This window comes from Macaca fascicularis, chromosome 1 (assembly GCF_037993035.2).
Source record: "Macaca fascicularis isolate 582-1 chromosome 1, T2T-MFA8v1.1".
NCBI classification, from domain to species: domain Eukaryota; kingdom Metazoa; phylum Chordata; class Mammalia; order Primates; family Cercopithecidae; genus Macaca; species Macaca fascicularis.
This window is the reverse complement of record NC_088375.1, coordinates 215989044-216005007: the sequence shown is the minus strand read 5'-3', so window position 1 is coordinate 216005007 and position 15964 is coordinate 215989044. Positions and strand designations below refer to the sequence as shown.

Here is a 15964-nt window from a genome sequence, read left to right as displayed (position 1 = left end):
CATGCCGTGAATGCTTGATGCCCTATCCTAACCCCATGGGGCACTGGTGGGGAGAAGTGGGGACAAACACAACACTAGAACCCAAGTTACCAGGTCTATAGCTGACACTGGCACAGATGCTGGACTCTGGGAAAGCAGGAGGAGAGGGTGCAAGGACACCCTGCCTGCTTCTGCTGCCTGCAGATGGGCATGGATGCGTACACTCAACTTGATCTTCCAGCCCTGTAAGGAATCCGAGGCTTGTGGCTGCTGCAGGACCTGCTCAGGCTCTGGTCTGGCTTACAGTGGCCATGCTGTGACATATTTGCTTCCATACACATATATTCCACCAAACGCACTCACCCCGCTGTGACCAAGCGCCCACCAATGTCAACTGGATAGCTGTCAATTGGGAAGCAGTCTGTGGCCAAGAAGCAAGGCCTCTCTGTGAAGCTTCTGGGTCAGCCTCGGGCTGACCAAAGTAACTGTGAGAGAGCCAATTCCCTTTCCAATGAAGGGACTTGAGAATTACAAATGTCTGGCTTTTCAGAAGTATACTGACACCTAGTTACCCAGGGCTCTGTCCAGGGCCCCAGGACCACTGAGAAGGAGCGACATTTGGACAGTGGGAAGGTCTGTGCCATCAGTGCTGCCCGGGTGCTGCTCCCGCCAGTCTAAGCAGTTCAGCAGATGATGTAATGTACTGATGTCAACCTGCCCCTGCATGTTTTAACAATGAAGCCTGTGGTCTCGAGGTCAGCCTTTTATCTCACAAGGAAACGGGAGGGAAGGAAAAAATAACATTGTTGAAGAGAAAGAACCAGAGAAGACAAGAGATGGACTGTCCTGTTGCCTAAACTGTGCTGCAGCTACCCGGGGTGAGCTATACACAACCTTTCAACAGGGAACTGTAAGCCTCTTGCTAGGAGATGGGGCCTAGAAGCATGAAACAGTGAATTAAATGGAAGAGCTAAAGGATAGTCAATCTCCTAATTTTTTTTTTCTTTGAGACATGGTCTTGCTCTGTCGCACAGGCTGGAGTGCAGTGGTGTGATCACGACTCGCTTCAGCCTCAACCTCCTTGGCTCAAGCCATCCTCTCACCTCAGCCTCCCGAATAGCTGGGACTACAGGTGTGTGTCTGGCTAATTTAAAACAATTTGTTTTTTAATAAGACAGAGTCTTACTATGTTGCCTAGGCTGGGCTCAGCACCTTGGCCTCCCAAAGTGCTGGGATGACAGGCGCGAGCCACCGTGCCTGGCCTAAGAGCTTCTTTAAAATTATATTTCCAGGTACCAACCTAACTGTCCCATAATGTGCATATGGATAAAACTACCAATCTCTTTTTTTTCCTGGCTGCCTTCCTTGTCGGTTGACTTTCCCAGATAATCTTGAACATTCCCTTTCCCTTCACACTTGCCAGAAGCATTACCCAGTGTAGAGAAAACAGGGATAACAAATCCAGTTTTCCATTTATGAACTGGTCCTTAGCTTTGCTGCATCCCCTTGATGGGAAACCATCACCTGTAACAAACCATATGCCCTTGACTAATGATGTGGGTGCAGCTCCAACCTGTGGCCTCCCCCTATTCAAGAGAACAGTCTGGAAAGTAGAAGTAGCAGCTGCATCGAAGTAGAGGCTTCAGTGGCCTGACTTTTCCCATTTTCTGCTCGCCTATGAGCTGAAGGTCAGTCCAAGGATGTGGTCTTTGGGCTGCCCATGGTGGGAGACAGGGCAGTTTGGGGGAAGGAAGTTCCCTTTATTGCTTTTTCTGCGTGGCCCTAAAAGAACGCAGATGAGGATCCCCACCTCGGCAAAAAGGCTGCCTCAGGCCAGACACTTGCTCTGGAACTAGCAAGAAAGGCTATGAAGAAGCTGAGGGATCTCGGGCAGAGGGATGCAGGGTAGGTGTGCAAGATGCCACCCCTGGGACACAGGGTACTGACGTGTTCAGGACGTAAAGCACAGTGTGAATGATGTACGGGATCAGGTGGATGTTGCTCTCCCGGCCGCCCCCGCCGGTGTCTGCGCTGAACGACTGCTCCATGGCGAAGCGCAGGAAGAGCAGTTTGATGTCGTGGATGTTGAGCTGGTACGTGGGCTCCCGCTGGCCTGTGCATTCCTGGAGGTAAGTGTTGTGTCTAGAGGGGAAGCAGAACAAACAATGAAATGGAAGTAGTTCCTGGTGAAAACCCAGTTTGGGAGATGGAGCCTCCTTCCAATACTCCCGGGCCTGATAGCTGCAAAGGTTTGCAAATGGAGACAAGAATAAAAGGGAAAGTTGAGGCCAAGGCTGGGGCCAGCAGGATGACAAGGCCATAGGACATTTTCATTTCTGCAGTGACTGAATGTGACACTCTCCAAGTTTTGATGAGAGCCCACCACTCCTGGGGGCCCATTTCTTAATGGACCAATGTTGTAGGACATACCGTGGCTGCAAGTGAAGTACATTTTGGAGGAAGAAATGTAGAACTCATCCATTCTGACTGACAAAGTGATCTGTCCATAAGAATGAGCTCTTCAATCTCCAAACAAAGGCATTTTTTCCCCTTTGTCAATACACGTTCCCATCTATCTGGGCTATGCCTCTTATTAATTGGGTGACCTCGAGCAAGTTGCTCAAACTCTGCATCTCACCTGTACAATGTATACAAGAATACATGCCTGGCCGGGCGGGGGCGCTCATACCTGTAATCCCAGCGCTTTGAGAGGCCGAGGCAGGTGGATCACCTGAGGTCAAGAGTTCGAGACCAGCCTGGCCAACATGGCAAAACCCTGTCTCTACCAAAACAAAAATTAGCTGGGTGGCCAGGCGCGGTGGCTCAAGCCTGTAATCCCAGCACTTTGGGAGGCCAAGACGGGTGGATCACGAGGTCAGGAGATCGAGACCATCCTGGCTAACATGGTGAAACCCCGTCTCTACTAAAAAATACAAAAAACTAGCCCGGCAAGGTGGCGGGCACCTGTAGTCCCAGCTACTCGGGAGGCTGAGGCAGGAGAATGGCGTGAACCTGGGAGGTGGAGCTTGTGGTGAGCTGAGATCTGGCCACTGCACTCCAGCCTGGGCGACAGAGCAAGACGCCCGTCTCAAAAAAAAAAAAAAAAATTAGCTGGGCGTGGTGGCAGGCACCTGTAATTCCAGGTACTTGGGAGGCTGAGGCAGGAGAATCGTTTTAACCTGGGGGGTGGAGGCTGCAGTGAGCCAAGATCACGCCATTGCACTCCAGCCTCGGTGACAAGAGCAAAACTCTGTCTCAAAACAAAAGAACACAGGTTAAGCATTTCAACATGCTGCCCGCTATCACTGTCAGCTGCCTGTTTTATTGACAGGCATGGTTTTATCTCTAAGCTTTAAAACAGGACTTGGGGTGGGGCACCACTCCACAAGGCATCAGCAAGACATGAGGACCTCACAGATGCTTTAGCTATTCTTATCCGAGTTTTCAGGACCAGGGAGGCCTTCTAAGGAGCCCAGCATCCCCTCTGCCACTAAGCCAGTTTCATTATTTAAACCTCAGAGCCACACGCTGTAGAAGTGAACTCAAATTCTGGCCTCAAGGACCAAGTCAGGGTCCTACATCTTATCTTATGTCATAAGATAAGCAAAGGCATAGTGAAGACCCAGAAATTTCATCTGGTGCCCGGTAAGCTGAGGGTGCTGGTTCCTCCTACCCTGTGGCAGGCCATGTCAGGTCACCCCTTGAGTAAGCCTCCATCCCCCACCCTGTCTGCTCTGGACAGTTCCCCAGTCACCAGACAGACATGGATTCCCAAAGCAGGTAACAGGAAATGGTGTCACCAGGGATTGGGTTGATAGCAGGTCTTGTTCCATCCCCTGCAAATCCCCTCCATCCCACCATGGAAAAATACTCAACACTCACCTTGCCAAGCAAGTGGCAAAAGCTGATTCAGGGACGTGAGGCCCCCAGACTGGAAGGAGCCCATTGCACTTGGTGTTGGCATTCTGCAGGGCGGCACTTTCCCACTCTTCCCGGCCTCTAGCCAACCTGGATAGGGAGGAGAGCAGGGACAAGCGACTGCTGGAATTAAGGTGGCCACCAGGCACCTGGGCGGGGGTGGGGGTGGGGGCGTGCCAACACTAAGAAGTCAGTCAGCCCGGGCTCCTGACCCTGCGAAGAGAATTTGCCATTTGTAGCCTCAATGTGGTACATGCTGGCTTTGCTGACGGCGGTAGGCAGGGCTGCTCTCACCAGCCTTGGGCCCAGGCCAAAGCATATTTTCCTATCATTCAAATAACTGCTTGGGGACCTATATGGTGTCAGGCAGAACACCCTACTCCCCAGACCCTAAGGAGCAGATTTAAAACCACGAGGATGGCAGTCCCACCCACTCCAGGCCCACAGGCAGGCCTACTGAAGGAGCCTTCCCGCAAGAGCCAGGGCCTACCTGACAGCAGCCAGGTGGCAGTCGTAGTGCACAATGTTGAAGTGGGACACGGTGCTGTAGCCCTGCTGTTTCCGGGGCTTATTCTCCATCTCCTCCAAGGCTACCCGCTTCGTGAAGGTATAAATGCCCAGGACCTTTGTGGGCTGCAAAGATGACAACATAAGGAGAGGAGAGGAGAAACTCCAAGTCAGGCTCAGGGGAAGCAGAGCAGAGGGGAACTGTCGCCCTTCTTGGACAATGCCTTGGGGTTCATGTTGCTCTCGCTAGGGAAGTTCAGAAGAGCAGATGAGGCCAGTTCCTCAGTCTGTTGGTGAAGCACTTGGCTGGGCGCAGCCCTAGTGAAATGAGGATTATGGGAGCAACCAGTAAGAAGGGGATGCGGTGCAGATGTAGAGGCAGACACATTAGCAAGCCTCGGCCATCTTTCTTTACTTTGTGCTTCATCTGTCTGAAAATGCAGAAGTGACTTCTCGATATTCCCTTGCTTTTCAAAACCTGCCAGGCAGCTCTGAGGAACCTGCACTATACAGAACTAACGAGCCCTGTGGTCCAGGCACCTGCCCTTCCACAGCCTGTGTTCTGAGCAGTTAAGTTCAAGCTGGAGAGAAGAGGCCACCTTTGAGCCTTCAGGAGAGCCAGCAGGTCACTGGCTGCTCTGCTCCTTTCAGGTGGAATCTAGTTTGGATAAGCCAAGAAAGTTCTAATTTTCTCCCCAGTTATTCTGAATAGAGGCAGCATGTCGTGTTTTTAAAAGCCCAGGTCTGGAGTCTGAGAAGCCTAGGCTGGAATTCTGGCTCTGCCATGTGACCTTTGTTTGCTTAACCACAAGCTGAGACTTTTTACAGGTTTAAATAAAATTATCCAGTTTACACAAAGCTCTGAGCATGAGGCCTCACATACAGGAAGAATACAATCAGTAGCATTTGTCATGATGATAATGATAAAGATAACAAAGTCTAAAGTTCGGATGAGTTTGCCTTCCTGCCTCTAAAGAGGACAGCTGGTCCTTTTGTTAATCTCCTAAGATGCAGGCCTTGACCTTGCCTAGCTAAGAACAAAATGGCCTGGAGAGGAGGGGGATGCTACCTAGAACAAGGGGCCAGGCTGGGCCCTCAGGACCGACCGCAGCCCCGCAGCTGTACCTGGAACTTATATCCCTCCCTGCAGATGCAGCACGTGAGGCCGGGCTCCTCGATCAGCTCTTCCATCTGCTTCAGGAGTGCCGTCTTGGTCACGACCTGGCCCTTTTCATTTGTCTGTAGGGGAACCCCAGCGGCATGTCAAGGGGGATTTCCATACACCCTCTCCCACCCTAGCCTGGGGATGCTCAGGAACAGGGCTAACTTTCTACCTCCACTAAAAGGACAGGTGCATGAAAAGAAAGCCCTTGAGCTGTCTTCTAATGAGGATAAAGACCCAGGCCCTTCTGCTATTCTCTCTTCCTACAGGAGCCACTGAAGCAAAGGAAATCATCCAGCTGGAGCCCTGGCAACGTGCCACCTGCCATCAGAAAAGCCCCCTTTCTTCGTGCCAGCATCTTTGTGCCAGCAATGCCAAGTCTCAGCTTCCAGGGGCTGTCCCACTGATTCATTCACTGTTCCCACGTGAGCTTTTCAACTGCTGACACTCAAGTCTGTGCTTTGGAGAAGGAGCTTGTAGGACTCTGCTTCCTCCAAGGTGGGACAGTTAGAAGAGCACAGAGCCCTTTGTGTCAACCACTGATTAGTTATGTGCCTTGGCCTATTTACTTCACCTCTCAGTTTCAGTTACTTCATCTGGAAAATGGGTATAACAATATCCACCTCCTAGAACAACTTGAGGGCTTAAATAAGTCCTCAATAAACAATGGCTCTTATCACCGGCTTACTGTTCTGGTAAACTTCGTAAGTCACTTACTCCGAGTCTCATCTGTATGATAGAACAATAGCAGTCCCACCTCTGAGAGGGTCGACCACACCTAGTTCCTTCCTCCTCCTCTGTCCAGCCTTCTCTTTCCCCATGGCCAACCCCAGGGCTGTCCCATGGCCACCTCCTCATCAAAGTGTGGGCAGAAACATGGGGACTCTGGGAGGTAGCTTTACCGTCATGCCCAGGGTGCCCAGGGCCTTCTGCCTCATCGCCATGGCCATGCGCTTCTTCTCTGCCCGGGTCTCCCTGCGGGCTGCGTCAATCTTCTTGTTTACGTCAGGGTGTTCCCGCAGGGCTTCCAGCAGGTTCTCTGCCAGGGTCCCAATGCCCTCATCACTGGACACCTGCTCCAGCTTATGTAGGTTCGAGATGGAGTCAGTTCCAATCAGAATCTGCCAATAAGAGACCAGAGAGACTCATGCCTCCAATTACGTAGACAAACCTTCTCCCCGGGAGCTTAAAGGTTTAGAAACTCAACCACTGTGCACGATCTCATGTCACCCGCTCAGCTGCAATCACGTCCTTTGATTCCACACTTTGACAGACAGACAAATGGAAGAGGGTTTGGCTCTGCTACTGCCTCTGACCAGTTCCTATGCTCTAAGCTCAGTGTTTCCATCTATAAAATGGGGATAATGCAAGGGTTGCTGTGATGACTGAAAACTAGATAACATATGCAAAGCATCCATCACAGAGGATGTGGAAAGGGGTCAGGAGAAGATTCCCTTATTCTGGTAAGACAAGCAGCAGCACCTGACGAGTCCTAAATGGTGAACTCACCAGCCAAAGCAGGCGCTGGATGTTCTCATAAGGACCTGCCTAAGTTATCCACCTGGGAGCCCCTGGGTCCACCAAACCTAGGAGCACAGTTTTCTCAGGCTAGGGATACTAGAGGTGCAATGACTACAAGCAGGTATGGACATTAAAAACTTAAACCACAAAAAAGATATTAACAAGAAACCTCTGTGCCTGAAAAAGCTGGAAGTCACTACATATAGGGCCACGCAATAAACAGGGGTGGAGAACATCAGAAGGCTAAAGGCAGGTGTAGTTGGAAAAAGCGCTCCAGGTGAGCTCACTGAGAAATATCACCACATCCCTGAAATCCTCACCACCGTGTCACAAGTGACTTGACAGCAATTACTACATATGAGATGACAGGCTGAAAACAACACAGCCAGTAGATCACTCAGCAGCTCATAAATCTGTTCTCACAGTAAGTCTGCTTCCGATATCTGTGTCTCAGCAAAATTACCTATTCCCTCATGTCTCATGCTCCTAAATGCTAAGCCCATATTTCAACTCGTACTGAGCTTTTCCACAGGTTTCCCAAACTCAACATTCTGGCTGTTTACTGTGTGTGCATGCTTGCACATGTTTTTGGTGCTGGGAAAACAAAGACCTTGCCCTCATTTAACTTACATTCTAGTTATTAATAGGACAGACCATACATTCATAGCATAGTCTAATGAACTCTCCTCCACCTTACTTGCAAACCTCTGATCTTCTCCATCTCAGTGGCACCACCATTCACCTCATCACTCAGTCCAGAAACTGAGCAGGGTTCTTTTTTTTTGAGACGGAGTCTCACTCTGTCGCCCAGGTTGCAGTGCAATGGTGTGATCTCGGTTCACTGCAAGCTCCGCCTCCTGGGTTCACGCCATTCTCCTGCCTCAGCCTCCTGAGTAGCTGGGACTACAGGCACGACCAACACGTCCAGCTAATCTTTGTATTTTTAATAGAGACGGGGTTTCACCATGTTAGGCAGGATGGTCTCGATCACCGAGCAGGGTTCTTGATTCATCCAGCTTCTTCGCTTCTCACATTCAGTCACTCTCCAAATCCCATTTATTCTTCCTCCCAGCTCAATCTCTGTTGAATCTATCCGTGAGCTAGTTCAGGCCACCATTTCTCTCACTTCAATTACAATAAAAGCCTGTCAACTGTTCTTCCTACCTCGAATCTCACCTCCTTTGAATCCACTCTCTAAAATACGGCCGGGGCACTGCCCTCAAGAGAAAACCCATACTCCTCTTCCGGGAGAAAGAACATGCCTTGGCCCTGCTCGGGTCTCCATCGGCAGCTCTCGCCATGCCTCGCCTCCCACTGCAGCTGCTTTCAATTCTTGGAAGGCTTTAAGCGCTCTTTGGCCTCTGAGCCTTTGCAGGTGCCATGCCCTCTACTTAACACTCCTCTTTCCTTAGGCCCCAGTCCCTTCCACACTGCGTCTATCTCACTGTTTAGTTATTACTCTGTATTTGGCTGTATCTTCCACCAGACAGTAAGCTCCCAACAGGCACAGACGGCGACTGTCTCCTCGGTCTAACACAGGACCAGCTACACAACAATATATGTTGAAAGAAAAATGAATGGCCATAGCATAAATGCCAAGTATCTAACTAGATAAAGCCTTATTCTAAAGAAAGTAATTCAATTTTGTAACTAAGAATAAGCCTGGAAGGCCAGGCACAATGGCTCATGCCTGTAATTCCAGCACTTTGGGAGGCTGAGGCGAGTGGATCACCTGAGGTCGGGAGTTGGAGACTAGCTTGGCCAACATGGTGAAACCCCATCTCTACTAAAAACACAAAAAATTGGCCAGGTATGGTGGCAGGTGCCTGTAGTCCCAGCTACTGGGGAGACTGAGACAGGAGAATCGCTTGAACCCGGGAGGCGGAGGTTGCAGTGAGCCGAGATCGTGCCACTGCACTCCCGCCTGGGTGACAACAGGAAAACTCCATCTCAAAAAAAAAAAAAAAAAAAAAAAAAAAAAAGAAGAAGAAGAAGAATAAGCCTGGAAATCAGCTGACTTTGAGTTCCAAACTCATTGTGTTGCCTTTGGCCGAATCACAACCGTGTTCTTTGATTTATCCATATACAAAATAGAGATGTTACAAGGATATGGAAAACAATACATGTGCAATTCCTATGCAGGAAAAAGTATCTCCACAAATATATACTAATTATGACTCCACTGAGTTGAACAAAAGCTTAGAAAAGGAATTTCAGTGAGACACAGTGAAGAAACTTTCCTGTACTCAAGTTGCCATGTTTTTGGAATGAATTACCAGAACAGACGACCAAATGAGACAGTGGAACTATTTTCAATGCAGAACACTACAAATAGAAAGAAATGCAATGCTGAGGACTCTCAAAAGTCAACATTAAAAAACAAACAATCCAGTTAGAAATTGGGCAAAAGACATGAACAGACATTTCACTGAAGATAAACAGGGCACATGAAAAGACATTCAACATCATGAACCACTAGAAAACATGGAACCAGATGGAATCACTGCACATCTACCAAACAGCTCAAACTAAAAATAGTCACCAAATGCTGGCTAAGACGCAGAGAAACTGGAGCAGCCATACATTTTCAGGGAAATGTAAAATGCTGTAGCTACTCTAGAGAACAGTTTGGCAGCTTCTTATAAACAAAATACTTAACTACTATACAACCCAGTAACTACACTCTTGGGCATTTATCCCAGAAAAATGAAAACTTATATTCACACAAAAACCTGCACACAAGTGTTCATGGCAGCTTTATAAATAACAGCCAAAAACTGGCAACAATCCAGGTGTCCTTTAATGGGTGAACAGTTAAACAAATCTGGATGAAACTCCAGAAAATCATGCTGCGAAAAAAAAGAGACAATCCTAAAAGGTTACATACTGTACAACTGCATTTCTACAACATTCTTGAAATAACAAAGTTACAGAAATGAAGAACAGATCGGTGGGTGCCAGGGGCATGTGGCAGGGGAGTCGGGGAAGATGGATGTGGCTACGAAAGGCCAACAAGAGGGACCCTTGTGCTGATGAACTGCCCTGCGTCCTGACGGCACCGATGTCTACATCCTGATTGTGGTGTGTGTTCCGGTTCCACATGTTACCATTGGGGGAGAGTGGGAAAAGGACCCATACGATTTCTCTGTATTGTTTCTTAACAACTGCATGTGAATTTATAATAATCTCCAAATTAAAACTTCAATTTAAAAAAAAACCCAGTCCTGGCCATCTATCCAGGGCCAGTTAGGATAGGATTTGTGAAAGGTTAACGCTCAGCCCCGTGGGGTGAAATCAGGAATGAGCTGCGGAGTGGAATGGGTGGGCCTAAGAACAAGGTGTTTGGCTGCTTGAGGCAGAGAAAATAGAGGTGATGGTAATGTAAGTGTCCTAGTGACTGTGGCCAGACACCCAAGTGTTTTACTCTCTGGTCAGCCAATCCCTCACAGTTCAACAGCTGCACAGCTGACCCATTAGACAGTGAAGCCCCACTTAAGAATGAGGAAATCACAAATACAGCTTACTTGTCTCAGCACACAGAGAGATGAAGCAGATGACTTCTGAGGCTCACTTCTACTCTAGGAGTCTCATATATTAGGGTAAGTCATGTCTCAAGGTGAACTAGGGTGGTTATACTTGCACACCTGTACCCTCACACTACCTGTCCTGGCTACCCACCTGGGTGGCAGGGTGCTGCATGGCCAGGCCCCGAAGCAGCCTCAGGATAAACGGCAAGGCTGGGCGAGACAAAAACTTTTTCCAGATGTCAGCATCCAAACTGCAAAGCAAAGGAAGGCTTATCAGCAGGTCAGGGAAGCAAAGGCTACCTAGAAACCAGTTGTTGACTCTGGCTTATTTAAACCCCCAGAGAGTGTTTAATCGTGACCCTCTCCGAGTGTCATGAAGAATCACATAGAACCACCCAGCTCAGCTGAAGAGCCAGAAAGAAGTGAGTACTCTAAGTAGAAACCAAAAAGTTGCCATCCTTTTCCCGTAAGCCCCAAGGACTCTGCAGTGGTTGACTGGTCTGGTCACCCACATAGTTTCCAGAAGGGGTTGGGAGGCCCCAAGGAGGACAAGGAGCATACGTGAAGCTTTACACCAAGATGCTGATGGAGAAGGAAAAGGAAAGGGCAAAGGGGAGGCAAAGCAGCCCTGCTGCAGGAGGGCTTCATACTTCTTGGCGCTAGGGATGTGCTTTTTCATGTAGTCAAGTGCATTCTGGGTGATCCCCTTCTGGAGAATCAGATCCTTCAGCTGGTGCCCATTGCTGTTGTTCTTGATGCCAGCAGCTATTTTACAGAAGCAGTCCAGGAAGACTTTATCATCGCCACTGTGATCTTCATCATACCTAGGAGAAAAGAACAAAGAGTTTGAGGGTATGAAAGGCAGGACAAAACCCAATCATGTCACCCTCTTGGTTAACAACTGTCAACAGCCTAGAGAAGATCAAGGCTAAGTTCCCTAATGTGACACAAAGTCCTATCTGCCCTGGCTCCCGCCACTCTCCCTGTTACCTGCTATGTCTCCCACACTCACGGCCTTCTCTCGCACTCACATAGACGCGCACGTGGCTCCATCTCGTCATATTCCTCCTATCTCACCAACCACTTTGCCTTCTCTGCCTAGCCAACTGCTACTCTAATATAGTACTAACTATTCACTTCCCAACTAGACTGAGCTCCTTAAAAGCCAAAACGAGGACACAAAAATCTAATAGAAATTCTAATAGAAAAATCTAATAGAAAACCCTAGTTCAGGGTTTTAGTGGAGACTCTCACTTCACTATATGAAATCCAAGTAACATACTTATCAAAGTTGCAGTATGGTTTGAATCGCTCCACCAAGATTTGCATTTTCTCCACCTCTCCAAAGGAAAGGTACGGGATGATGCGAAGCAGGCCCTGGAGCACACTGGGGTTGGAGCGAACAAAGGTGCTGTTGATCTGGTCCAAGAGCATCACCAGCTGATCCTTGTCACCTGTCAGGAGGAGGTTGCCCTGCAACAGAAAAGAGGGTGGACATGCCATTAATGCAGTCAGGACTGTGGCTGCAGGCAACATCTGAGCCCTAAAAGTCAGCATTTCCATCAGAGTCATCAAGAGTACCCCTAGAAGAACTGTGTCTTGGCACTTCTTGGGGAATAACAAACAGTTTCACTTGAGAAATTCGTTTCTAAATTTCTGAGACAGTCCTGTTAATAGTCTCAGGTGGTCAGAATATACCAATACAATTTTCCCTTCCTATAAGAGAATGCAGGCTGCTGGACATTCACTTGGTCATAGCTCTAGCCAAATCATTAGCACCAGTAAGAATGGAGGAAATTACAGGTATAATAGGTGGAGAGAAATTCTGGGAGTTGGAGACCTGGGTTCTAGGCCTGATTCTACCAGTAACCAACTATGTACCACAGTTGAGGAAATGCCAAGTCCAGGGAAATGAAGTGGGCTGTTCAATTCCTCAATAATGAAATGAAAGGTTGGACTAAAGCCCCTGCCTATCAACTGGGACATGCCACGATTCCATTAATGAGCAGCTTTCGAGTGAAAGACTATCCTTAGCAATTGTGCTTGCTCTGAATCCAAAGATTTCAGATTTTAATACAATTATGTCATCATTAGTTGAGTCCTGACATTCCAAAGCTTAAGCAGGATCCGTCATTCTCAAGTGGGCTAAGCCAGACACTAACAGGCCTGTTGTGGGCAATGAGACAGCGCAGGCTCTCAGTGCCTGCAGATGGAGGGGCTGGGCTTCACTCACCTTGTCCTCACTCAGGGGCTCAGCATTGGACTCATCTAGAATGATCTCCATGATGCTAAGCACCTGCTCAGCCACAGCTGCGCCCCCACTGTCCTTGCTTTCTTGTTCAGCTACAAGGGCCTGTAGGAGAAGGAGACCCAGTCACTCTCAGAATAAGACCACAGCCACTTACCACTGATAACTGCTCTCAAGGACGCCCTCATGGCCTTATTCCCCAGAAACCATGTGTGTATGACCATGTGTATGAATGTGCGTGTATATGCATCTTCTGAGAGGGAGACACGCATGTGAGCTTTTGATGGCAGGGAAAACATGAAGTTCCAGATCTCTTTCTTTGTCGCCCCAAGGAGAGGGGCACTTCTTTCCCATTGGTGTGTAGTCTAGACTGCTTAAGGGACTGCCTTCCTCTTATCTCTGATCTGAACTCAGGAAAGGAGCGAGGAAGCTCTTGGGTGCCATGGCAGCAGCATGGGGGCAGGGGGTGAGCCAGCCAGAGGAGAAGGGCAGCTGAATGACCCAAGCCTCTGCACCAGTCAGTCAGAGAGATGAAGGGCTTGAAGAGGCCGTGAGTCCATTTCATCTGAGCCCAGAACTGAGATGTCTTTCGCACCCAGACTTCCAAGGGCCACACTTCTTCACCTGCAGCCCATGCTCCTTACCAGGTTTAGGGTCCCCAGCATGACGTTCAAGGTGTTCATTTCCAGTTTGACCAGTTGCTGCCGGTTGACTTTCACCTTCACACAGTAACTGAACAATTTCAGTAGCACCTGACAAGAAAAGCCAGTCAAAACCCATGAGGCCACATGAGAGTGTAGGACGTGGGGGCCAGTAGGAAAGGGATGTCTAAGCAGGGTCTACACCATCAGCAAGGGCTCCTCCTGAAACGAAGAGGACAGGAGGGAGAAGTGGCCCCTCAGGGGACACAGTGAGATGGCTGCGCTCTCACATTAGGCTGCTATTCTAAATAGCAGTTGTCTCCAGAGGTAGCTCCATTGGCTGGATATGTCTCTACCATCTCTAATACAACGGCAGTGACACCAGTTCCTGATGGAAGAAGTGATGTTCTGTTTGTTGTCTTGGGGGAAATCCCAGCAACAATCCAGACCCTAAACTAATAGTAAAGAGAATGATCCCAAAGCTCGTGGCCTGTGAGAGCTCAGAACCACACAGGTCATTTAAAACAAAGGCAAATAATAACAATACTACATATTCTCATAAACCCTGGGGGAGTGGGGGGGGGGTAGTGAAAATAACAGTATAATATTTGTGGTGCCTCTCTGGAATGCTCTAATCCTTGCTAAGGAGATTAGTTGGATGAATACCCAAATAAAACCCTATAATGCAAGAAATGAGTTACATTATAAAATCCATTTTAAAAACAACAACTATGATAATGGTTAACACAAGTGCAGTTATTTGGGGAAAGTCAGTCAGATGCTGGCTCTATAAAGAGGTATCAGAGAAGGGAAGTGGGCCAGCAGGACGGGAAGAGGTATGCCTAAGAATGTAGTGCTAACTGCCAGGTCCTTTACTGGCTCGCACTGCTCCGTGGCACCACGCTGCCCTCTAGGGTAAAATGACACAGTGGCCACAGCTTCTTTCCACAGGGGCCTCTCCCAGTGCAGAAAGGCTGGCCCCCACACCTTGCTGCTCCCAACTCACTGTTAGAAGGTGGCGTCCCTGCTTGAAATCTCTGATCCCTGCGAGTCTGTTAAGCATGCATTCCAGGCCCCCACACTGGGCCATCACACCAGCCATTTTATACACTTCTTCTTCGTCTTCTTCTTCATCTAGGGGAGAAGAGAAGCCAAGCAACAATGGAGGGTAAGGTGATGATGGGAATAAAATAGGCCAGGATAAGACAGCCCTCTTCCTGGCTGATGGCTGACAACGCTTTTCCGTATCTCCAATAAAGACACAGCCAATAAAAGGGGTCAATGATGGATGATACTAAACTATCCCACTCTCAGTAGGAGCTTTTTCAAAGTTTCAAGTCAATTAAAATTGCTTACTCAAATGTCAAAGTATGAGCACCAATACCATCAATGGAGTGGGGGGAAGAGGGGGTTAAAAATAAATCTGAACTCCAGTTTACTGTTAATTGCATTTTCCTCTAGAAGTTTGCTGGTGTTTTTTTTTTTTGTTTGTTTGTTTAACCCTCAGTGGTATCTGCATCATGCCACAGACACCTCTATTTTTCCTCAATTGAAGAAACACTCTCCCCACAGTTCTGATGTAGAGGTACAAGAGAGAAGCTCCTGAGAATGCCCCTAAGTCCCAGGGCGTGAGCCGCTCATGAGTCCCGAGACTCAGATCCCATGTGCAGCGCCGTCTGTGATCTACCTGTGGTAGAGTCCAGGGACTCAATGAACTCCTCCGTGGCATCGCCCAGCAGCCCCCGCATACGATAAACAATCCTCATGGGCTCTCCCTGAGCAGAGAAAGTGGAGAAAGGTACTTAGAAACAGGCCCAGACAAATGGAAAGGACTCCATACTTGGTCCTGCTTAAAGCCCCAGCAATGTGGAGAGCCTCTATTTTTCTACAAGGTCTCAACCACAGCATCTAGAATCCAAATGCACAGCAATTCACTTAGGGGAAAGAACGCTAATTTTATTTTGTGTCTACTAGAAGCTAGGCATTGTATGAAACATTTTAAAGACACTATCCCCTTCCATTTCATTAGAACACTATGTAATAATTTAACAAATATTTATTGAATGTTTTACTCTGTTCCAGGTCCTATGCTAATTAAGTACTTTATATGATCCTTTTACACAGGGTTACACAGCTCGTTCAAGGTTACCAAGCTATAAGCGGAGGTCTAATTCCAAGCCTGGACCTTCCTCAGGAGTAGAAACTCTCTCCTATCAATAGGGACTACTACCCAGGACAAGAAAGGCCATTTAAATCAAAGAGCGTTGACTCAAGCCTCGGGAATCAAAACAGGAAAAGAGAGTACATCAATCTTTGCCTGTAGAGATTCGGACGTCTTCATATAACCATACCAGGAGGGGGTTCATCCACAATTCTTTAAGCTAAACCCACAATCTGACTGGAATAAGAATCAAGTCTTTCATAAATGACAAAATTACAGCAACTTCACTAAATTGGAGGA

At 48.2% G+C, this 15964-nt stretch overlaps 1 protein-coding gene across 24 annotated transcripts in view; it reads right to left on the bottom strand.

Annotated features, from left to right (window-relative positions):
- Positions 1 to 15964, bottom strand: part of UBR4 (ubiquitin protein ligase E3 component n-recognin 4) — a 139632-nt gene that overhangs the window by 9049 nt on the left and 114619 nt on the right. For 23 of the 24 annotated variants that reach the window (XM_015441762.4, XM_015441781.4, XM_015441773.4 and 20 more), the window contains 12 exons: positions 15191 to 15278; positions 14510 to 14637; positions 13507 to 13614; positions 12848 to 12967; positions 11897 to 12087; positions 11265 to 11438; positions 10766 to 10865; positions 6469 to 6687; positions 5530 to 5643; positions 4388 to 4530; positions 3862 to 3987; positions 1927 to 2121 (listed from right to left, as the gene is read on the bottom strand). In XM_015441762.4, the coding sequence (XP_015297248.2) occupies positions 1927 to 2121; positions 3862 to 3987; positions 4388 to 4530; positions 5530 to 5643; positions 6469 to 6687; positions 10766 to 10865; positions 11265 to 11438; positions 11897 to 12087; positions 12848 to 12967; positions 13507 to 13614; positions 14510 to 14637; positions 15191 to 15278 (1706 nt within the window). Of the gene's footprint in view, positions 1 to 1926; positions 2122 to 3861; positions 3988 to 4387; positions 4723 to 5529; positions 5644 to 6468; positions 6688 to 10765; positions 10866 to 11264; positions 11439 to 11896; positions 12088 to 12847; positions 12968 to 13506; positions 13615 to 14509; positions 14638 to 15190; positions 15279 to 15964 lie in introns of all 24 variants that reach the window. The other variant, XR_012425209.1, reaches the window with a different exon arrangement.